At 44.2% G+C, this 24,820-nt stretch overlaps 1 protein-coding gene across 1 annotated transcript; it reads left to right on the top strand.

Annotated features, from left to right (window-relative positions):
* The first annotated feature begins 8,846 nt into the window (after window positions 1–8,846).
* Window positions 8,847–24,032, top strand: RPE (ribulose-5-phosphate-3-epimerase). The gene is made up of 6 exons (XM_044303874.1): window positions 8,847–9,027; window positions 11,364–11,443; window positions 12,698–12,837; window positions 16,670–16,804; window positions 19,061–19,147; window positions 23,504–24,032. The coding sequence occupies exons 1-6, from the start codon at window positions 8,906–8,908 to the stop codon at window positions 23,624–23,626; spliced, it is 687 nt and encodes a 228-aa protein (XP_044159809.1). The 5' UTR covers window positions 8,847–8,905; the 3' UTR covers window positions 23,627–24,032.
* Window positions 24,033–24,820: the final 788 nt, after the last annotated feature.

Genomic DNA, 24,820 nt, shown 5'->3' with positions numbered 1-24,820 from the left:
GTTACTGGCTAGTGAGGGCAGGCGGGATTAGCCTCAGGGTGAGGGCAGTGGTGGCCATCATAACTGAATAGTGAAATTGCAGTTTTATGCAGACTGGTTGCTAAGGGCTGAATCTTATTAAATATGGGGTAAGTCAGTCTAATAGTAACTGATTCTGGAATATCATGTTATCAGTAACTACATATATGAAAATTGAAATTAGGGTCTAAGTGTGACAGTTATCCTTTAAGGAGAGGTATGCTTCATTGCTGGAAACCTTACCTTAGCTTAGCTTAAAAATATTAAAGGACACCTGTCAGCAGTTTTATACCTATGACACTGGCTGACCTGTTACATGTGCACTTGGCAGCTGAAGGCATCTGTGTTGGTCACATGTTCATATGTGCCCAAATTGCAGAGAAAAAGAGCAATGGGGGCGTTGCCCTTACACCTAGAGGCTCTGTTCTCTCTGAAACTTCCAGACCCTCTGCACTTTGATTGACAGGGCCAGGTGTGATAACGTTTCCACTGCCAGGTCTTGTTAATCAGTGTGCAGATGGTCTGGAAGTTTCAGAGAGAGCAGAGCCTCTAGGTGTAAGGGCAACGCCCCCGTTGCTCGTAGAGGCTCATTTGCATTTATTTAAACATCATTTTTCTCAGCAATGCAGACACATATGAACATGGGACCAACACAGATGCCTTCAGCTGCCAAGTGCACATGTAACAGGTCAGCCAGTGTCATAGGGACAAATCTGCTGACAGATTCCCTTTAACAAAAGCAGTAACCTATAACCATTAGAAGAATGTCCTACAGGTCTACAAATGTTGAAGTGCTTTCTGTGGTTAGTTTTATCATTTCAAAAATACCAATCAAAACAACTATTCCATTTTTGTGTTTAAATTAGGCCACGTTCACACGTTGTGGATTCTCTTAGGAATCTGTCACCAGGTTCCCACCATACTGTAGCAGATGTAACCCCTTTCTTAAGGCTACTTTCACACTGGTGTTTGGTGCAGATCCGTCATGGATCTGCACAGACGGATCAGTTCAGATAATACAGCCATCTGCATCCGTTCAGAACGGATCCGTTTGTATTATCTTTAACATAGCCAAAACGGATCTGTCTTGAACACCATTGAAAGTCAATGGGGGATAGATACGTTTTCTATTGTGCCAGATGGTGTCAGTGAAAACGGATCCGTCTGGCTCAGTTTTGTCAGACGGACACCAAAACGCTGCAAGCAAAGCGGAATGGAGGCGGAACGGAGCCAAACTGATGCATTCTGAGCAGATCCTTATCCATTCAGAATGCATTAAGGGCTAAACTGATCTATTTTGGACCGCTTGTGAGAGCCCTGAACGGATCTCACAAACGGAAACCAAAACGCCAGTGTGAAAGTAGCCTAAACGTATGGCTATATGCCCAAAGTACAGCTGCATATCTTAGAAAATGAAGTTATAAAAACTCCTGCACTGTATGGTAATTAGAGATTAGGTGTCCACTGGGCGTAAAACCCAGCCATCTTTGCTTCACTGACTTTAGAGAGATGTAGCTTTAATGGTATGTTCACGTGATCACAATTTGAACAACAGGGAATTCATATATACACCTTCGGGAAGGGGGGGCAATTTTTTATAATTGCATTTTACTCATTCTGGGAGAAAAATCATTTTTTCAAATGGTCTTCATTAAAAATATTCAGCCATTCTGTCACAAAGGGTTAACTGTTTTTCTAGCTGTGTGAATCCTAATTTTACTTTGTGCAGGTCATCTAATAACCCTTATCTCTAAATTACTAAAAGGTCGCAAACACTTATTTAAGCCACATTCTTATCAGTAAGATAAAAATTGAGCTATAATGAGTGTTTATAAGGCCAGAGATAAGGATCCCGTCAGGTGAGCTGTCTTATGGAACACAGAGAAAATTCAGATCCTGCTACTAGAGAAATTAATTTTTTACAGAGAAAAGGACTCTCAATTTTTAATGAAGAGCAATTGAAAAAATTATTTTTAGCTCTAAATGAGTAACATGCAATAATACAACAAAAATTGCTCCCAAAGGTGTGCATAGCCTTTAAAGTCTTTACCTCTTTAAAGGTCTAACATGTACGGTAATATCTAGCATATGCATAATAGATCTTCACTACTTTATTGACATTTACAGTAGTTTTTTTCAGCTTAACTCTGTGCAGATTGGAAACATTCAACAAGCTGCTGTTGACAGATCTGTTGTCATATTTCTTGTTGCATTGTCTCATTGTAAATGTACATTTTCTTCTACAGGTTCATTGTGAGTACTGTAATATTTGTACTCGCTAATAGCAGCATAGGTAAATAATTATAATGTCAATGTTCATTCTTAGGCCCCTTTCACACGGGCGAGAATTCCGCACGGGTGCAATGCACTGAATCCGAACCCATTCACTCAAATGGGGCTGTGCACATGAGCTGTAATTTTCACGCATCACTTGTGCGTTGGGTGAAAATCGCAGCATGCTCTATATTGTGCATTTTTCATGCAACGCAGGCACCATAGAAGTGAATGGGGCTGTATGAAAATCACAAGCATCCGCAAGCAAGTGTGGATGCGGTGCAATTTTTACTAGGAGATGATTGGGATGGGGACCCGATCTTTATTATTTTCCCTTTTAACATGGTTGTAAGGGAAAATAATAGCATTCTTAATACAGAATGCTAAGTAAATTAGCGATGGAGGGGTTAAAGAAAATATATATTAAACTCACCTCATCCACTTGTTCGCGAAGCCCGGCTTGTCTTCTTTCTTCTTCTTTGAGGACCTGGGAGGAAAAGGACCTTTGGTGACATCACTGCGCTCATCACATTGTCCATCATGTGATGGACCATGTGTCGGACCATGTGATGAGTGCAGTGTCGTCATCAAAGGTCCTCACATGGACTTATTAATTTCTACGGGGCCGCAAATAATGCAGACTGCACAGATCTCATCGAGAACATCTCCTACTGTTGCAGGTACACGGCCGATATCTGTATTTTGTGCCAATTTTAAGTCACGTTAAATTGATACATTCAATGCATTTTCAAGTCTGTCTTGAGCTGTTGCTCCACTTTCTATACCATCCATTTGCTGGAATAAGATTGTTGAGAATTTTTGGGACTTTTTGCAAAGTTAGGGCTCATGCACACGAACGTACCTTGTTTTGCGGCCCGCAAATTGCGGATCTGCAAAACACGCATGCCGCCCATGTGCGTTCCGTAATTTGAGGAACCGAACGGGCGGCCCAATATAGAAATGCCTATTCTTGTCCACTCAACGGAGAAGAATAGGACATGATCTATAACTTTTGCGGGGCCAGGAAATGGAGCAACGTGTGCTGGCAGCATCTTTAAAGTAAATGGGTCCGCATCCGAGCCGCCAAAAAAGCGGCTTGGATGCGGAACCAAACCTTGTTCGTGTGAATGCGCCCTTAAATTTGATAAATGTGGCTTGAATCAGCTTGACAGGCTAACCGTGCCCACTTTTCAACCCTCTTTTTAAAACTGGAGCGAGGGGTATAAAAATTCAAAATTTGTCATTTATCAGTTTTTTTTTTTCTTTACGCAAATAAGTTGTTCCACTTTTTAAAGTTAGAAATCTGGAGCACAGATGTGGTAAATTCCCCCCAGTGTCTCTCTCACGATATCATGCTGCAGATCCGGAGGTTGACTATTGTATTCCTCTGTTATAACCCAAATACTCCAGTCCAACATGGAAAAACCTAGAAATTCTAATTGATGTGCAATATATGGGATACTTGAAATGTTGCCGGTTGTGAAAAGCGCTGGTACCACGGAACTCATCCTGTATGAAGAATCACTTCATATGAATGGACACTAGCACATAGGGACCATTTGAACTATTTTGCTTGGTCAAACATACAGAGAACCAGATGTCTATTATATATTAAATATACAATATATTATGGATTGGACTGTCTGCTGAGTTGATAAAAGAAGTGAAATGAAATACGAAAGGAAGATAATATATAAAGTTCTATCTCGGAGATGATCTATGTTGTGAAGAGCTGAAAGATGTTCTATGTGATGAGGAAATAATAAATCTTTATTTTAAAACGTTAATGTTGTAACCTTTGAAATTAATGACAGAATGTGTTCCTCTATGACACAGGTATCGGGGTCCTGCAGCAAGAAACCTGAGTTAGGAGATCTGCCAGGGACCCTAGGAACACGCACATGTACTTATGTACTTCATATTAATCACTGCTTCCCCCATAATAGTAATAGTAGTCATCATTAGGTGCTTATTACACTTGCTCCACAGCCATCCCTTCTGGAGCCTCGTAAACATTTTGTGTCTGTTTAATGTCTCTGAAAAAATCAGTCCGTGTTTCATCCGTGAAGGATCTGTGTCCATTTTTTGCCCTCTGTGTGTCATTTGTGTTACACAGATGCTGCTCAGCTGAAAATGATTTCTGTAAGCATCTCACTGAAAAACGGACCTAACACGGATCAAACATGGATGCGATTCTGGTTGTATCCGTGATTTTCACTGACCAATAGACTTCATTGGGCATGTTTGCTCCACATCACGGACCAAAGCAGTGCAAGTCTCTGTGATTTTCCCATTGACCTATATTCAGTAAAAAAATAATGATGGGTGATCAAACATATTAAAATCAATGGGTGTGTGTGCATTGTGTGGAAAATGCGGACAGCACACGTCAGTGAAAAACGGAAATGTGAGCTAGGCCTTACTGTGCTGCTGGTCCCCTCTGCCCTGCTCTTTGCTAGAGAGAGTATGAGCTGTCAGGGAGTGTTCCAGGTGGTCACCAGCGAATGCCACTGGTACAGACTCAAGTCCTTTCTTGCCAGCAAGCTTCTCACTAGATGACAATGGTGACAGGCACACTGAAACACAAACCGGTGAGAGTGTTCCCATTCCACTCATGAGCTTACTGCCTTAATACGCTACCACACACCGGTCTTGATAAATCTTCCTCTTCGTGTTTTACACATTACTAAGATCTTAAAGGCTATGTACACTTTTTTTTATTATTGCACTGTACTGATTTTGAGCTAAAAATCATTTTTTCTATTGGTCTTTATTAAAAAAAAATATGGCGTCCTTTTTTCTGTACAGAGCTGAGATGCTCTAGCAGCAGCCTTTGGATTTTCTGTCTTTTCCGTCAGTTGGGGAGATGACGGGCTCCTTATCTCTGCTCTCTGACATTATAAACGCTCCTTATAGCTCAGTACTTATCTTACTGATAAGAATGTGGCTTAAATAAGTGTTTATATCACCTCTCAGTAGTTTAGAGATAAGGGTTATTAGATGACCAGGCTCAAAGTGAAAATAGGATTCACACAGTAAGAACAACAGTTAACCCTTTGTGACAGAACGGAACAATATATCTAATAAAGGCCAATTGAAGATATGATTTTTAGCCAAAATGAGTAAAATGCAATCATAAACAAAAACTGCCTCCGAAGGCGTACATAGCCTTTAAGAATAAAGGGGTTTTCCATCTTGACATTTATAGCATATCAATAAAATATGCTATAAATTTCTGATAGGTGGGAGTCTCATCTATGGGACTCACTTCTCTCTCAAAAATGGGGACCCACTGTGAATGGAATGCGGGATGTTCATGTGAGGAATGTCCATTCACTTCTACTTCCAAAAATAGCTGGGAGCTGGCTCAGCTAGCTTCAGAAGTCCTATAGCTGGGAATGGAGGGGTGGCCGCCCATGTGCAGGGTCCTGTCCGTTCACTGCAGTGAGACCTCTGAAAATAGCTAAGCGGAAGTCCCATAACAGTGAATGGACAGCATGATGGGGCCCCGTTCTTGGGACAGGGACCAGTAGCTATCACACATTTATGGAACATTCTATCGATATGCCATAAATGTGTCGATGAGAATACCCTTTTCATCTTAACATCTTAAAGGGGTTGTCCTGGCCTCAGGACAGGTCATCAGTATGTAAAAGGTGTGGGTCCGTCAGCTGGCACTGCCACTAATCAGCTTCTTGAAGAGGCTCCAGTGAGTGCTGCAGTCATCCATTAGATAGAGCTCAGCCCAATTTACTTGAATGGGACTAGGCTGTGTCTAGGTCATGTGACCTATGAAAGGAAGAGCACCTCCATGAGTTTTTGCACAAGTGCCGTTACTTTCCTGATAAGAGGGCATGGCGAGGGCAGGGCCGAATTTATCATCTCCTAGGTCAGTAGAAGAGGCTGGCGTAGATTTCAGTTCAGGTGCATGGACTGCAGGATGGTGTGCCTAATTCATAACGGAGGTGGACACCAATTCATAAATCAGGCGCATCGTCCGGCAGCGCGCCTATTTATTATAGCCAGGCATACCTGCCGCTGGACTATGATAAGTCAGGGCCAAAGTGTCCAGAAAGTTCAACCCCCTTACAGTCCCTTTACTGAGCCCATACTATAGCCTGCAGCACAATTCCTGATTGTACCTGAACTGTATCACTGCTATATGATCTATCACAATCCATATGACTCCTTAGCTGTACAGTCCCAGAGCTCTTTTTATCAAGCCATATTAATATCGTGGGTGGCCACCTTGCTCGACCTGTGTCATACTCCATCGTTATTTGCATTTGTCCTTACAAATAAGTAGCACAAAAGGGACCCATGGGTAATATTGCAGGAGTGCCCCTGCCTGGCATCAGCTCAGTGTTTGCCTACGCCACTCCTTTATGTGCACAACAATGGCACGCTTATTGGAAGTATAACATTAATAATAGCCATGGGTTCTGGCAGCATAATGAATGTACAAGGTATGATTTCTTCTCTATTACTGCCACAGGAGACAAGGGTATAATATCTGCCGATCAGCGGTTAGAAGAGGCTGGGTGCTGCGTGAGTGCCGCCGTCTCTTCCTAGGTCATGTGATGTCACCAAACATCGGTCACATGGCCTAGCTGCAACTCAGCCCTACTGAGGTGAATGGGGCTGAGCTGCAATACCAAGCACATGCCACTATACTATGTACAGCGCTGTGCTTGGTGATCTGCTGGGAGCCCGCAATGCTTAGGGTTGCCACCTTTCCCAACAAAAAATTACCGGACAAGTTAAGCCAAACCCCAAAGGGGGAGTGGTTGTGGGGCGTGGCTTAACACAGGGTCGCTATCATACTGTGGCTCCTAGTAATATTAATGACTCCATTAGTGCCCCTAGAATTAATAATGCCCACATTAGTGCCCCAAATAATATCAATGCCTCCATTACTGCCCCCTCAGAGTTAATACTGTCCATATGAGTGCCCCCAGTAATATTAATGCCCCTATTAGTGCTGCCCAGAATTAATAATGCCCCCAGTAATAGTAATGCCCCTATTAGCACCCCCCAGAATTAATACTGTCCACATTAGTGCCCCCAATAACATTAATGCCCCCATTAGTGCACCCCAGAATTAATGCCCCCCATTAGTACCCCCCAGTAAGAATAATGACTTCATTGGTGTCCCGCAGTAAAAATTATGCCCCCCATTAGTGCCCCCTAATAAGAATAATGCCCCCATTAGTGCCCCCAAGAAGAATAATACCCATATTAGTGCCCCCCAGGAAGAATAATGCCACCCATTAGTGTCCCCAGTTAGAATAATGCCCCCATCAGTGCCCTGCGCTCCAGCGTGATGATGTCTCGAAGTTCCTGTCCTGCACATCCAGTCAGCAGCACGAGGAAATGGAGGAGGTGAGTGCTTTTTTTTTTTTTTTATTAACACGGGGGAGGGCAAGTGAAGACTGCACTAATGCGCTCATTAGTAGCGGTCCGCACTGGAAAATACATACTGGCACGGGCAGGACCACTAAATTACCGGCCTTGCCAGTGAGATACCGGCCGGGTGGCAACCCTAGCCGCGCTCACCAGAGTTCCGGTGAGAGTGGCGGCTCCCTGAAACAGCTGATCGTGGGGATGCTGGGACTTGGACCCCTATTCTGAGGATAAGTCATCATTATCATTTCCTGGATAACCCCTTTAAAGAGGACCTTTCACTGGTCCTGACATTACAGTATTAGTACCTGACAGTGTAGGGCATGATCAGTAGATGTCTCCGCACTAATTATTTTTTAGATCGGCTGCGCCGTTCCCCGCTGTGCCCCTCATTCACTTTTGCTGCCCTGTATATTAATTAATAGCATCGGTACAGGGAGGAGGAGATGGCGGGGTTTCTCAAGGGGCGTCACCTTCTCTGGCTGTGAGCTGCCCAATCACAGCGGAGAGCCTCACAGGAAGAAGGTGACGCCCCTCGAGCAACCCCACCGTCTACTCCTCCCTGTACCGATGCTATTGATTAGCATACAGGGCTGCAAAGGAGAACTGGGGGTACAGCGGGGGAACGGAGCAGCCGATCTGAAAAAAGGATTTTTTTCTTTATTTTTCTGACAGATCAGAAGAACAGAAAATTAAACGGTTATGTGAACGCTCCCTAATTCATACTCGGAGTAAAACGCACCAAAATTATATTCATAACCGAAACACAGGGGCGTAACTACCGTAGCGGCAGACCATGCGACTGCTATGGGGCCCAGGGCAGGGAAATTTGGGTTAAAAAGTCCAAATGGGAACCATCCCCCACCACTAGTCCCAGCGCCCATCTCTGCACTAATGTGGCTGAATGCACAGGGATCCCACAGACTTGTTCCTATATGTAATGAGAAGCCTGAGGAGAGGCTGGGAACATAGACCGGTGTACACTACACATACTGGCAGTGTGAGCACACGCAGCCTCACTCCCCTACTCTCCAGAGCGCACACCAGCCGTGCACGTGACGTAGACCAGAGTTTGGCATGACGGGAAATGTAGTCCTCTACCTCACCGTCTGCCCGCACCGCGCAGGAGCTGTGACTACAGCTCCCACAATCCCTCGCGGCCACCGGGAGCACGTGGGGTCGTTCTTGCGGTAGTAGCCACTCTGTCATCATGTCGTCTGGCTGTAAGGTCGGTCCGTCCATTCTGAACAGCGACCTGTCTCGCCTGGCGGCGGAGTGCGAGCGCATGCTGCAATGCGGGGCCGACTACCTGCACCTGGATGTCATGGACGGGTGAGAGACCTCTGTGTGTTACCGGGGTGCCCGTGGGTAACGCTTGACCATGTGCGACTTTAAGTGCGGTTTTGAAATATCTGGTTCTAGAAGTGTGAATGGCTCCTTGCTTTCTGGTTATTAAACCATTGCGTTTTTCATAGATGTGATCGGCCGACAGACTGGTCACTGTCGGTTATCAGATCATCACAATGCAGATCAGTCGGGGGGGTAACAAGTCCTTAGAAAAAGTAAGCGCAGCCCGAGCTGACTTGTGGTCTGCCCCCTGGAGGATATCAGACGTACTGCACCTGGCCGGACATTCACTTGTAGTGTGGCTGCCTTCACACGCTGCAGGTTTTGTTGCAGACATGTTCAGCTTCTGATAATCGATTCCCTTCAGAAGCCACGCGCTTGCTGCCAATTACACCCTTGTTCAGATGAATGGTTCTGATTATCAATTGCAGAAAATTTCTGCAACAGGATCTGCTGCATGTGAAGGCGTCCTAAGACCACCCACATACAGGTGAACGCACACAAGATCCACAGTGAGTGTTTGAGCTCTGCGGATGTACACTAGGTGGCGCTCTATAACCTTTATGATATGATATTGCTTATTAGAGATGTGCAAATCGATTCCAAACAAATCAGAAATTCGAGGTGGATCCGAATTTTTGATTCCATTTTGGAGAGTGAGAGAAAAAAAAGGGAGAATAGGTACGAGGAGATCTCAGAGTGCCATACACAGATTTTCAGGCCAATTGGAACAATTTCAATTTGCGTTGACTTGGACCCAAATTGAATTTTGAGCGAATCACTCATGTATGTTGATTTTAGGCGTTCCCCAGGATTGGGACCATTTTTCAGGGGTTCCTGGTGCGATACGGTCACAATGTTATTCTACTGTCATATAATGGGAATAGGATTGTTGTGTCCTGTATGGGCGCAGGACTGTACAGCTGTGTGCGTTCTTCTGTACTAGGTCACGAACAAGGGAAACATTTGTCCGCAATGGAAATAAATCATGAACGCCCTTTTAACCCATTGCTGTCATTAATAAAGCACAGTTTCTTCCCTAATATCTTAGGATGTATGGCGGCGTAGTTCCTGCAGTCATGTGGCGGTAGCACGGCATTGTATATAGACTGTGACCGGGTACTTTCTGTATGACACTATTTGCGCTGTTTCTAGATTACTTCATTTCATTTGGGAATTTTCTCAGCAAAGATGCGACTTTTTTCACGCACAAATAAATTTGACCATTTTAGTGAATATGAACCTGTCGAACTCAAAAAGAACCACTAGAGGTCAGACTAATAACAATACGCCGAATCTAAATCATCAATGGCTAAGGCTACTTTCACACTAGCGTTGTTTGAATCCGGCGTTCAATTCCGACACCGGAACTGCCCGCCGGATCCGGAAAAACGTGTGAAAACTGATTACATTTGAATCCTGATCAGGATTTTGATCACAATGGAAAAATGCATTGGAAAAAACGGATCCGCCATTCATGGACTTTTAACTTTTTTTTCCTATTTTTCGGGTTTAACATGCAAAAGCCGGATCCGTTTTGACTGAACACATGGCGCTGGATCCGGCGTTAATGCAAGTCAATAGGAAAAAGGCTGGATCCGGCGTTCAGTCAAAGTGTTCAGGATTTTTGGCTGGAGGTAAAAATACTGCATGCTACGGTTTTCTGAAAAGCCTGATCAGTCAAAAAGACTGAACAGAAGACATCCTGATGCATCCTGAGGGCCGGCACTATAGAAAATGCCTAATCTTGTCCGCAATTGGGGGCGGGGTTTTTCAGTCTGTCTTTTGAGGGTGGCCTGAATGGCTACCCTACCTGCCCCTGAACTGTGACCTCCACAGTGCCCTGCCCCTTTTAATGCTGACCTGCAACAGTGAAGAAAAATGGCTGGGTTGTTATGGAAACCTGGTGTAAAACTCTGTGTATGTGGAGACTAAGGGCCTGCGAGCTTCTATTGGCTGATAAGGGACATGTGACCGTGTGTATGGAAGTTGGGATATGAAGAGAAAGACCTGCAGGCTTCTATTGGCTAATGTAGGTCATGTGATGTGCCATATTAGCATTTTTGGGGAATATCTCAGGAACGGTACGTGCTAGAGAGCTGAGACCTGGTCTAAAACCTTCCCAGGACACACAGACACAGCTTTATATATTAGATAGAGGCCAAAAATACAATGAGAACATAGCCTTACTGCCTGGCTACATAAAAGAAACCTACACGCTGGGTCCTGGACGGCTCCTAAAGGCACACTGCGGCCTGGTGACACCAGGTACATGTGCTCGTCTTCAGCATCTAATTTGTGTCTTATTCCTCTTGTTGCAGGCATTTTGTTCCTAATATCACGTTTGGTCATCCTGTGGTGGAGTGCCTCCGAAAGCATCTAGGAAATGACCCATTTTTTGGTAATGCCTAATGTAACTTTTTCCTTCGTCTGTAGTCCCTGGTCCTGTAGTGGCTCGCTCACTGTTTTCTCTCCTCTGATCTGATATTGAAGGATATCTGTAATCTGAGAAACCACTTTAACCCTTTAAGGCCCAGAGTTATTTATTTATAATTTTTCTTTTTTTTTTTTTTGCGCTCCATGCCTTCCCAGAGCCATAACTTTTTTTGTTTGTTTGTTCACATAGCCATAGGGCTTGTTATTTCCGGGACAAGTTGTACTTTCCAACGCCACCATTTAATATTGCATTTATTTTTTTAGTTCTTTTATTTTGGGAAAAGAGGAGCGATTTGAATTTTTATGTTTTTGTTTATTTATTTTTACACTTCTTCTTCTTTTTTTTTTTTTTTTTATAGTTCCCATAGGGAACTATAACATGCAATCATTAGATTGCTATTTTCATAGACTCCAATGCACTAGCATTGGAGTCTATGAGAAAATTGCTTGTTTCCTATGGAGCCCTATTTCAGGCAAGGGCTCCATAGAAAATACTATGCAGCAGCCTCCTGTCGTTCATAAAGACAGGGGCTGCTGCATACACACTCCGGCTCCTCCGATCGCCGCACGGTGGAGCCGGAGCACAACTGAAAGTGCGCACTTTCAGTTTCAGTGTGCTCAGATGCCGTGGTCAGGATTGCCCACGGCATCTAAGGGGTTAATTGTCCCTTTCGGTGTCTGCTAAAAGAAGCAGGCATCTGATCTCCGAGGGTCCGACACCTGGGACCCCCGCCGATCAGCTGTTTCAGAAGGCAGTGGCGTCGTGGCCTTCTCTCTGTTTACCACAGGCCCAGTGACGTCACGACTAGTATCAATGGCCTGGGCGGGGCTAAGCTCTGTTCACATGTACGACGATGGGTCTGTAGAGGTTAAAGGGAGTCTGTCACCCGAAAATTCACTGTTAAACTAGGCACAATGCCTTGTAGGGCTAGATGATGTGAATGCAATATCTTTCACCTAGTGATCCATTGCTTCATTCTGGAGAAAAAGTACTTTTAATACGTCTGCAAACTAGCCGTTAAGTGCACCCGGGGTGGGCCCAAGCAGTTCTGTGCACCCTTGCTCCCCCTACTTCCTAGTGTGTAGTGACAAAAACTCTGTCCGGCCGTCAGCCAGCGTTTGTGCCAAGTCATGCAACCAGACCATCTCTGACGGAGATGTGAGATGTATATCCTTTTTATTGTTTTCATGTGTATGGTTTTTCTCTTTTCCACCCCAGATATGCACATGATGGTTGCTAAACCGGAACAGTGGGTTAAACCCATGGCAGCTGCGGGTGCCAACCAATACACATTCCATCTAGAAGCCACGGAAAACCCTGGAGCCCTGATTAAAGAGATCCGAGAAAATGGCATGAAGGTAAGTGTAGCTAGAGGTGGTAGTTAGTAGGTTTGTGTATATGGGCTGTGTTTAGTTTTCTCGGTGTAGTGGAAGTAATCCACAAAGTAAAAACCAGCACTGTTCTTAAAAGCTGTGACGATCCTTTATTCTTGAGTACAGCAAGCACGTACAAACAATCGCCCCGAGTGTAAACCCGTTTTGGACAAACTACGTGTCCTTAATCATTATGCGTTGTGTAATGATTAAGGAAATGTAGTTTGTCCAAAAGGCGTTTACAGTCTGGGTTCCGTGATTATTTGTATGTGCTTGCTGTACTCAAGAATAAAGGATCGTCACAGCTTTTAACCCCTTAGGGACACAGCCTTATTTCACCTTCTGGACTTGGCCATTTTTTGCAAATCTGACCAATGTCACTTTAAGTGCTGATAACTTTAAAACGCTTTGACTTATCCAGGCCATTCTGAGAGTTTTTTCGTCACATATTGTACTTCATGACACTGGTAAAATGAAGTCCAAAATTTTTATTTATTTTTTTGCATGAAAAAATACAGAATTTACCAAAAATTTGGAAAAATTTGCAAATTTCAAAGTTTCAGTTTCTCTACTTCTGTAATACATAGTAATACCACCAAAAATTGTGATGACTTTACATTCCCCATATGTCTACTTCATGTTTGAATTATTTTGGGAATGATATTTTATTTTTTGGGGATGTTACAAGGCTTAGAAGTTTAGAAGCAAATCTTGAAATTTTTCTGAAATTTACAATAAAACAATTTTTAGGGACCACTACAGGTCTGAAGTCACTTTGCGAGGCTTACATAATAGAAACCACCCAAAAATGACCCCATTCTATAAACTACACTTCTCAAGGTATTCAAAACTGATTTTAAAAACTTTGTTAACCCTTTAGGTGTTGTACAAGAGTTATTGGCAAATGGGGATGAAATTTGAGAATTTCAATATTTTTGCCTAATTTTCAATTTTAACCCATTTTTTTCCACTAACAAAGCAAGGGTTAACAGCCAAACAAGACTGTATCTTTATTGCCCTGACTCTGCCATTTACAGAAACACACCATATGTGGCCGTAAACTACTGTACGGGCACACAGTAGGGCGTAGAGTGAAAGGTGCGCCGTATGGTTTTTGGAAGGCAGATTTTGCTGGACTGTTTTTTTGACACCATGTCCCATTTGAAGCCCCCTGATGCACCCCTAGAGTAGAAACTCCATAAAAGTGACCCCATCTAAGAAACTACACCCCTCAAGGTATTCAAAAACTGATTTTACAAACGTCGTTAACCCTTTAGGTGTTGCACAAGATTTAATGGAAAATAGAGATACAATTTCAAAATTTCACTTTTTTGGCAGATTTTCCATTTTTATATTTTTTTTCCAGTTACAAAGCAAGGGTTAACAGCCAAACAAAACTCATTATTTATGGCCCTGATTCTGTAGTTTACAGAAACACCCCATATGTGGTCGTAAACTGCTGTACGGGCACACGGCAGGGCGCAGAAGGAAAGGAATGCCATACGTTTTTTGGAAGGCAGATTTTGCTGGACTGGTTTATTTACACCATGTCCCATTTGAAGCCCCCCTGATGCACCCCTAGAGTAGAAACTCCAAAAAAGTGACCCCATTTTAGAAACTACGGATAGGGTTGCAGTTTTGTTGGTACTAGTTTAGGGTACATATGATTTTTGGTTGCTCTTTATTACACTTTTTGTGCGGCAAGGTAACAAGAAATAGCTTTTTTGGCACCTTTTTTTTGTTTTTGTTATTTACAACATTCATCTGATAGGTTAGATCATGTGGTAATTTTATAGAGCAGGTTGTCACGGACGCGGCGATACCTAATATGTATACTTATTTTTTTTATTTATGTAAGTTTTACACAATGATTTCATTTTTGAAACAAAAAAAATCATGTTTTAGTGTTTCCATAGCCTAAGAGCCATAGTTTTTTCAGTTTTTGGGCGATTATCTTGGGTAGGGTATGATTTTTGCGGGATGAGATGACGATTTGATTGTTCCAATTTTCGCGTACATGCGACTTTTTTGGGGCACTCGACTATCTGGAACCAATGGATATTCGATATAGTATTAGAGTTGTAATATAATGGATTTATTCGATCAATCACATATATATTTAAAAATTACAATTTCATCCACATTAAATCACAAATTTCTATCACAATTTATAAAAGGCGCCAATATGGTGACATACACAATCTAATCAAAATGGATAAAACTCTAGATAAGACACTAGATAAACACTAATTAATAAAACACTAATGAATAGAAATATATGTAGTCTTGTGTTGGGACAACTGTTCAGAGAACTCCTAATAATGTCACTGATTTGCAGATTGAGGATTACTATGGTTGTCCTCACACTTTAGCCATAGCAGACCAGTGTATTCCAGTCCTCAATGCCCCAAAAAAAAGATTGCTAGTCCACAAGGGGTTAATGGTGCAGTCTATGCAGCGAGGGTTAGCAGCACTATAAGTTGCAAAATATCAATGTATCCCCTATAATTGTAGATAAGTATCCGGATTATAGGGATTTCAATTTCATCATAGTTTTTTATTTTTTATTTTTATGGCGTTCACTGTTCGGGTAAAGTAACATGACCGTTTTATAGATCAGGTCGTTACGGACGCGGCAATACCAAACGTGTAGGGAATTTTATTTTTTTCATTTTTAATCAGTGATAAATGTGTTTTTTGAGTTTTACTTTTTTTTCACTTTTTTTTAGACCCAGACCCACTTGGTTCTTGAAGATCCAGTGGGTCTGATGTCTGTATAATACAGTACAGTACACTATATAGTGTTTTGTACTGTATTTTACTTTGTCTGAACAGATCTATGCCTTTAGCACAGATCTGTTCAGCACCATGGACAGCAGGATGCCTGAGAAGGCGTCCTGTTGCCATGGGAACCTTCCCCGTCTGCTCAGTTGTGGCCACAACTGCGCAGACTGGGAAGGGTAAGGAGGGGGGCTCCCTGCCTCTGTCACCCCATCCTGTCCGGGGGCTGCAAAGGCACAGCATCCCTCCAATGGGAGAGGGAGGGAGCTCCCTGACTGTTAACCTCTACTCTTCGGACCGCGGTATGGAAAGGGTCAAACGGCTGACATTGCATCACAGATGTCAGCCGTTTATACCAGGGTGTCAGCAATGTGCTGACACCCGGGTATACCCACTGGCCACCAACAATTATTCAAGGGGAGGCGGGCGAGGGATCGTGATCCCGCCTGCCGCACCGCCCGCACCACCTTCAACCTCCCATCCCCTGCACCTCCCACCGCCATAAAATCATATTCAGGGGTGCAGGGGGGGTGAAAAATGTATGACAGGCAGCAGTGATCGGAACAACACATGGCGTACCGGTACGTCATGTGTCCTGAAGAGGTTAAGAGCGGTTCTGGTTTTTACTTTGTGGATTGCAAAAGGTCGGGAATCGGCTGGGCACATCCGGTATAAAAAGGTACGGGTTAGCTAGAGCTTACTTTTGCATATGTAGTGGAAGTATGTCCTTGGGTTAAAAAAGGAGGCTTCGCTATATAATATATAATTCACCATATCATTTTTGCAACTACTGTAAATTGCTGTAGTGTCCAGAAATTATCGTTCTGAAACCCCATTCACACAGCGCGGTTCAGGGGCTGCTGTGCAGGTGTGAGATGTGCCGTAATCTTATGCAACAAAACAGAGGGACTGCATCCACAACTGTCATTTTCTCTTTGGTGGGAAGGTGGGGGGGCAGATTTGTGAAAGTGGAAATATTGGAGTCAGAAGGGCAGTTTTGGTCCTAACGTTACTCTTTTTTTTTTTTTTTTTACAGGTGGGCCTTGGTATTAAACCGAACACCACAGTGGAATATCTCGCACCATGGGCAAATCAGATTGATATGGCTCTGGTGATGACTGTGGAACCCGGTTTTGGTGGACAGAAGTTCATGGAAGACATGATGCCCAAGGTAAGTGATTACTTAGTGTGGACATTGCAACTGGTTGCCGTAAGGGTAAATATACAAAGTCAGCTTAAAATATTAGACTGGAAGAGATTCTTCTGTTCCTCCGTGTTTAATGGCAAAATTCTTCAATTAACGGGGTTGACCAGTCAGTAAAATGCCAGTGATTGGCTGATCGCTCGTTTTCTGTGTGTAGAGAGGGACAAGGAATACTGATGTTTGAGATGTGCCAGCAGCCTGCCTCTCTAAACAGAAGATTCATACTCATCTGCTCCTTGCCGCATGGGTACTCTACCCTGGCTCCAGTTCATACATTGTACCAGTCCCTGGTGACATGCACAGCTCCAGCCAGTCACCGCCTTCAGTGTTGATGTGCTGCTTATGGCCACAGGACTGCTGAAGCATAGACACACTGGAGCGGTGGGGAGTAGAGAAGTATAACTGTTCTAATTAGAGAGACGGGCTATTGGCACTTTCAAAAACCGTATTATTCCCGGAGAACCTTTTTAAGATCCCTTTACAATACAGGACTATTTTCAGGCAGGTTCTTGGTAATAAACGTTCATACGAACGCTAGTCCCCAATAATAGGCCCCTGTAAAGGTGCTGCGGACTGTTTGTCCATCGGGTGAAGTAATGGTCTATGCTGACACATTCCTTGTCCCACACAGCAGAGGTGATTACATCATGTAAATGCAGCTCTCACCTCCTCTGACGAGCAGGCAATTATCAGGAAGGAATGTTTTATTCCCGATAATTGCCTGCTCCTGTAAATATCTTATTAGAGACCAGGGAAGCATGGAGGGGAATCGGTGAGGTGAGTTTCACTTCTTATGTGTATGTTTGTAATATCTGAGTGGCGTAGCAGACTGCTCAGCCGCCATCTTATGCGCCTTCAGTAGTATGCAGACAGGAGGTGCAACAACACTGGTTTCTCCTTCAACTTTCAGAATTGGGAAAGTTGGGACATTGAGCAATTCTTGGTCCCACAAGCACACACATGTAGGTGAATGATCACTGGGATTTTAGTAGCTTGTGCCTGGAGTTCCCAGGATGAACGGTAGCATTTCTGTGCGCATATATGTTGGAAGTACGACTTCATCTGGTAGATGATAGATATTGATGATGTGTGCCAGATCTGTGGGGGTCCGACACCAACAATCATCGGTTTCCGGCTGAGGGGTACTGCAGCTCAGCTCCCATTAAATGTAAGCTAAGCTGTAGTACCCATCACTGCCACTACATGGTGTACGGAGCTGCCTGCTTCCAGTTCCTTACATGGTATAGTTTCTGGCCCCGTGGATGCTGGGTACCAGCAATCTGACAGTGGTGACCAATCCTGAGCATAATTCATCAATATCTGTAGCCCAGACAACTCCTTTGAAGGGGTTGGTCACTTTGCTGCTAAATTACAGTAATGCCATACACTCGGTAGGGTAGCTGTGTGAACAGTCGCTGCTTTTCCAGGATGGCACTAGTTTCCTGTACTGTTCCTGTGCTGGTAAAGAACAAGGAAGCACTGTATGTCCTGTACCTGCACCTCAGCGCAGTACAGGAAGCAAAAAGCACAAGCAACCAGATCGCATTTTCAAGTCCCCTAAGGCTACTTTCACACTAGCGGTTTTTGCGGATCTGTCATGGATCTGCAAAAACGCTTACGTTACAATAATCCAACCGCATGCATCAGTCATGAATGGATCCGGTTGTATTATGTCTTCTATAGCCATGACGGATATGTCTGCAACACCATTGAAAGTCAATAGGGGACGAATCTGTTTTCTGTTGTGCCAGATTGTCAGTGAAAACGGGTCCGTCCCCATTGACTTACATTGTGTGCCAGGACGGATCCGTTTGGCTCTGCTTCGTCAACGCTGTAATACAACTTGCCCAGCAAAAAACAAACGTTTTTGCGGCTATGTGAACAGTAAACAAAAAAATTTAATAAAAATGGCTCTTGGAAGGCGAGGGAGGAAAACTGAAAAAATTAGGATGTGCCCTGAAAGGGTTAAAGAGACTGTAAAGTTATAAAACAATGGGAACTGGGACTGTTGGCGTCAAAGAAATGGGGTAGAGAAGATTTTTCTAATAACGGTCTATCATTTCTGCCTGATGCATGGTGTAGAAATTTCGTGCATACTGAAACATAAAAAGCCTGCAATACCGCGTGCGTCCTGAAATGCTGCCAGCGCTGTTTTCCAGTCGGCCCTGTGTCTTGTTGTAACAGATTGATCTTCATTTATAATATTCCTTTCTAAATTTATAGGTGCAGTGGTTAAGATCACAGTTTCCATCGCTTGACATAGAGGTGGATGGGGGAGTTGGACCAGACAATATTCACCGCTGTGCAGAGGTTAGTATTATAGAGATTTTTTTTTTTTAAACCTTTAGTTCTCTGTGAGGGAGATTTATCAAATTGGTGTAAAGGAAAACTGGCCTAGTGGCCGATAGCAGCCAATCAGATTCCACCCTTCATTTTTCAGAGCTCCTTTTGATAATGAAAGAAGGAATCTGATTGGCTGCTATGGGCAACTAAACCTTTACACCAGTTTGATAAATTTTCCCCTGTGTATTTAATTTAATCTAAAAAAGAGGCCTATAAAAGCAAAGGCAGTGCTCCAGACTAAAAAAAATACCTAGTAGCCATTGGCTCCTGAACTGAAAAATTTAGGAGCCAAATCAAATTTTTAGTCGCCAAATCGAAACCGAATAAAAATTTTGGTATTGTGACAACGCTACGCTGATGAGATCGGCGTAGGGTTGTTTTGATACCAAAATTTTGATTCGCTTTCGTCACCATAAAAAAGTATTGCGATGCTCAATACTGCGAGCAAAAAAAAAAACACCAAAAAAAGCTGCGTGCATTTCGCATTTTATGAAATGTTGGGCCCATAATAGAATAGTCCTATCCTATATTTTTGGGGTGACAAGGTGACTAAAAAATGGCGAATGCTCACCGCATAGGAGATATTTTTTTATAATTTAATAGTTTGGACAGCGCTATGTAATATGTTTATTTATTGTTTATATATTTTATATTTAAAATTAGGAAAGGGGGGATTTAAACTTAATATTTTAGGGTACTTTCACACTAGCGTTTTTCTTTTCCGGCATAGAGTTCCGTCACAGGGGCTCTATACCAGAAAAGAACTGATCAGGCATATCCCCATGCATTTTGAATGGAGAGCAATCCGTTCAGGATGTCTTCAGTTCAGTCATTTTGACTGATCAGGCAAAAGATAAAACCGCAGCATGCTACGGTTTTATCTTCCGGCGAAAAATACAGAAGATTTGCCTGAATGCCAGCATTTTTCCCTATAGGAAAGTATTAGTGCCAGATCCGGCATCCAAAATACCGGAATGCACCCGCACTAAATCCGGACCCATTCACTTCTATGGGGCTGTGCACATGAGCGGTGATTTTCACGCGTCACTTGTGCGTTGCGTGAAAATCGCAGCATGCTCTATGTTGTGCGTTTTTCACGCAACGAAGGCCCCATAGAAGTTAATGGGGCTGCGTAAAAATCGCAAGCAAGTGCAGATGCGGTGCGATTTTCGCGCATGGTTGCTAGGATGAAAGTCTATTCACTGTATTATTCTTCTATGGTTAGAAGGGAAAATAATAGAATTCTTTAATACAGAATGCATAGTAGAAGATCAATATAATAAACATTATATACACCCCAGTACAATAAACATTGGTGGTGCAGTGCGCCCTCCCAACACCCCAGTATAATAAACATTAGTGGGGCAGTGCGCCGCCCCCAATATAAGAAACATTGGTGGCACAGTGCGCCCCCCCAGTATAAGAAACATTGGTGGCACAGTGCGCCCCCCCAGTATAAGAAACATTGGTGGCACAGTGCGCCCCCCCAGTATAAGAAACATTGGTGGCACAGTGCGCCCCCCCAGTATAAGAAACATTGGTGGCACAGTGCGCCCCCCCAGTATAAGAAACATTGGTGGCACAGTGCGCCCCCCCCAGTATAAGAAACATTGGTGGCACAGTGCGCCCCCCCCAGTATAAGAAACATTGGTGGCACAGTGCGCCCCCCCCAGTATAAGAAACATTGGTGGCACAGTGCGCCCCCCCCAGTATAAGAAACATTGGTGGCACAGTGCGCCCCCCCCAGTATAAGAAACATTGGTGGCACAGTGCGCCCCCCCCAGTATAAGAAACATTGGTGGCACAGTGCGCCCCCCCAGTATAAGAAACATTGGTGGCACAGTGCGCCCCCCCAGTATAAGAAACATTGGTGGCACAGTGCGCCCCCCCAGTATAAGAAACATTGGTGGCACAGTGCGCCCCCCCAGTATAAGAAACATTGGTGGCACAGTGCGCCCCCCCAGTATAAGAAACATTGGTGGCACAGTGCGCCCCCCCAGTATAAGAAACATTGGTGGCACAGTGCGCCCCCCCAGTATAAGAAACATTGGTGGCACAGTGCTCTTCTTACTGGCGGCGGCAGCAGCACAGGGGGAGGGAGAGACTCCTCCACTGCGCTGCTGAGAAGAAGTGAAGAACATCGGCGGCTGGGCAGAGAACTATCATCTCCGGTGCCCCGCCGCTGTTCAACGGCAGAGCTGCCGCGGCGGAGGGTCTAGTCGCAAATGTCGACAAGACTAAAAAGTCTTGTTGCCATTTGTAAATTCTAAGTCGCATTGTCGCCATCTGGAGCCCTGAAAGGCAGATCTCCATCTGCGCAGGATTATTCAGACGTCTCTAGTTCAGATGAAAATACCTTGGCGGTAGAAAGTGGGGAAGTTCTATTCGACTTGTCCTCGGAGGAGGATAGGGGTGGTAGGCCGTTCTTCCCCCATTCAGGACGTTGATCAACTTAGAGCTACAATGAATATTGAGAACCCCAAGGAAGTGAGATCAGTACAGGAAGTAATGTTTGAGGGGTTGGAAGGTAGAAAAGAGTTTCATTCACAAGAATGCGGCAGCAATAATAACAAACAAGTGGAAAAATCTGGATAAGCGCAGTTTTATTCCCTCGTCGGTAAAGCGCAAATTCAATACTCTGGGACCGCGCACCTAAGATTGATGTGCCAATTGCTAAGGTTTCGCCCAGTTCGTCTTTGCCTTTTGATGATCTAGAGCAGCTTAAGGACGCTATGGACAGGAAAGCAGATAGCTTTCTGAGGCAAACCTGGGAATCGGCGGGGGCTTCACTTCACCACTTCACATGCTTTTAGAGATGGCAGCTGCACGCTAATCTTGCAGCTGCAGAACGGGTTGCCCACTGTCAGTGACAGCAGGACACCCCAGAGAGAAAGCAGGGACAGTTCCCAGGTGTCCCTGCCTTCTAGATCGCTGTAGACACAGCACTCAATGAGCGCTGTGTATACAGATCAGGAAGCGCTATGCCCTGTCCTGCCCCGGTGATCATGTAACCACCGGGTCCGGGAGAGTGCAGGAGCTGTCGGGTCTTCCATAGACCACAGTCAGCCCTGCACTGAGGTTGTACAGCGTTGTATAGTGCTGTACAGCCTCTCTAGGGGGTGTATTTCCCCTGTAACTGGGGCTACTATGTCAGCCCCAGTTACAGGAGAAATCAATAGTGAAAAAAAAAGTGAAGTTAAATGTCCCCCCCGGGGTCTTATGACCTTGTGGGGGATGCAATTTTTAAAAATGAGGAATGCACGTGGCTTTTTTTGTTTATTTTTTTCGCGTGGTATCGAATGGTATCGAGTATCGCAATACTTTTTCATGGTATCGAAACCGAATCAAAAAATTGGTATCGCAACAACTCTAACGGTATATGAAAATGCCATAAACACCCTAGCTAGCCCAGCAAGGTGGTGACTGCTCCTGTTATTGCCTGTGGGAACTGCTGGTGCTCACCCCTTTTCTCTGCTGTAGTAGTGTACGGTCATCCATTTTACCATGTGTCTGAAGCCCACAAGAATAGGAGTTGTTCCTTCTGGCGTCTAGATGTGTAATAGATAATATGTTCCAAAATGAAAGAGGTTATCTGGGAATTTGATATTGATTCCCTATCCTTAGGTTAGGCTGTCAATATCAGATTGGTGGGAGTTGGGCTCCCAGCATCCACGCCGATCACCGGAGCTCCATTGAGCGCTGTGGTCCTCCTCCTCAAAGCTGAGACTGAATGAGACTGAGCCTCTGCTAGGTCATGTGAACTATGAAGGGTGACATCAATGGCTTAGGACAGAAGGGATGAGCGAACTTGTTTCAATTTCGGAATACCTAAGAATTCAGTTATGGATTCCAGTACCACGGACCATAAGTTATGGTCCGTGGTAGCTGAATCCATAAAAGAATTCTAAGATAACCCGAACCTTGTACGCTGAACATCGTTCGCGGGCCATACAACATTCCAGCTGCCTATATTCTCAGGGATAACAGAAATGTGCCAATGGTATTATTAGTGTATAGCCGGCAATCGGCTAATGCTCTGGCAGGTAGCCAGGGGCCATATGAAATGATCTCGCGGGCCGGAGTTTTCCTACCCCTGGCCTAGGAAGAGGCCTAAGTGCTTCTGGAGCGACACGGCATCTTCGAACAGCTGACTGGGGGAAAGGGGGGCTGGGATTCGGACCCCTGCAGATGATACTGATGGCCTTTCAATATCAAATTACCGGATAACCCTTTTAAATATACCTGATGAGAACTCTTGCTTAGCTGCTGAAGTATCTATGGAAATGACTAAATGTAATTGAGTTTTGTTGTTTAATCTGACAGGCTGGCGCTAATATGATTGTGTCTGGAAGTGCCATTATGAAGAGTGACGACCCGCGCTCCGTGATCAATCTTCTCCGGAATGCCTGCTGTGAAGCCGCTCAGAAGCGCTCATTGGATCGGTGAATCCTGGTAAAGGCCGGACGGATACACTGGTTGTGACCAGACCACGATCAAGTCTTTCCAGACAGGAAGTAGGCCTGGGACATGGACTTTGCAGGTGTGCACCACTGGGGACTCTTGAAGCAATTCTCTTTTCCAGTGAAGAATGACTATTACTTTTCCCTTTCATACACATCATGGTTTGTCTTACAAGACATCCACCAGAGAAACTTGTTTTCTTTTGGAGGAAATATGTTCTTCCCTCTTGAAACCTAATGTGGAACTAAGCCCGTAAGCAAAAGATTGAAGTATGCCAGGCTGGGGGTCTTCAGCATTTGTATGATACCTTGCCATATCTATGAGGCTCTAATACACACGACCACTTACCTGTTATTTTTTTTAAACCATAAAACTTTGTTCACACATACTGTATAAACGTCTACTTTATCATGTCCTAAAAGAAATGGATAAACTCCATAGCTGGTGGAATGCCAATATGGTGCAGGTGACCTAAAGCAACAAGTGCACTGCTACCTTCAGTTTGATGATGGTTCCTTTGAGGAGTACATTTTTTTTCATTTTAAGGGGAATGTATCATCAAATTTTTTATTTTTTTTGGCCATCAAGGAGGATTCCTATTAATCCTCCATTGTTTGATAAGCTGCACATATAGTACTGCAAGGCTTTGTTCGCACAGATTTTACAGAGGTGCAGTTTTTCAATGTGAATGCCATGAAGCCACACAATTTGGTCCCATTAAATCACAAGGGGACACCCTCCTTGGTTTCCAACGGCATCTACCTGGACAGTGCCTTAAAGGGGTCATCCGGACTTTTACTATTGATGACCTATCGGTCATCGATATCAGATCGGTGGGGGTCCAACACCCCACCCAATCAGCTGTGTGAGGAGACGGCGAGCTGTGTCCCGTGTCACTTCCTGCTGCTGTCTACGGCAAAGACCATAGACTGCAACAGCGTACAGGAAGATAGAAAGGAAACGGCACGTGCACACTATGCCCGCAGTCTCCTCCTACAGCTGATCGGTGGGGGTGCCGGGCGTCTACCCCTGCCAATCTGATACTGATGATGTATCCAGAGGATAGGGCATCAATAGTAAAAGCTCGGACAACCCCTTTAAGAACAGTCATGTCCTTTCTTGGCACAGTCACGGCTATAAACTGTGGCATTATGATGTGCAACATGGATTCCCTTTGGG

This window comes from Bufo gargarizans, chromosome 8 (genome assembly GCF_014858855.1).
Source record: "Bufo gargarizans isolate SCDJY-AF-19 chromosome 8, ASM1485885v1, whole genome shotgun sequence".
NCBI classification, from domain to species: Eukaryota; Metazoa; Chordata; class Amphibia; order Anura; family Bufonidae; genus Bufo; species Bufo gargarizans.
This window is presented reverse-complemented; position numbering and strand designations above follow the sequence as displayed.

Coding starts and splice junctions, on each gene's coding strand:
- RPE (XM_044303874.1), top strand. CDS start 8,906: ATGTCGTCTGGCTGTAAGGTCGGTCCGTCCATTCTGAACAGCGACCTG. Junction 9,028..11,363: donor CACCTGGATGTCATGGACGG/GTGAGAGACCTC, acceptor CTCTTGTTGCAG/GCATTTTGTTCCTAATATCA. Junction 11,444..12,697: donor AGGAAATGACCCATTTTTTG/GTAATGCCTAAT, acceptor TTTCCACCCCAG/ATATGCACATGATGGTTGCT.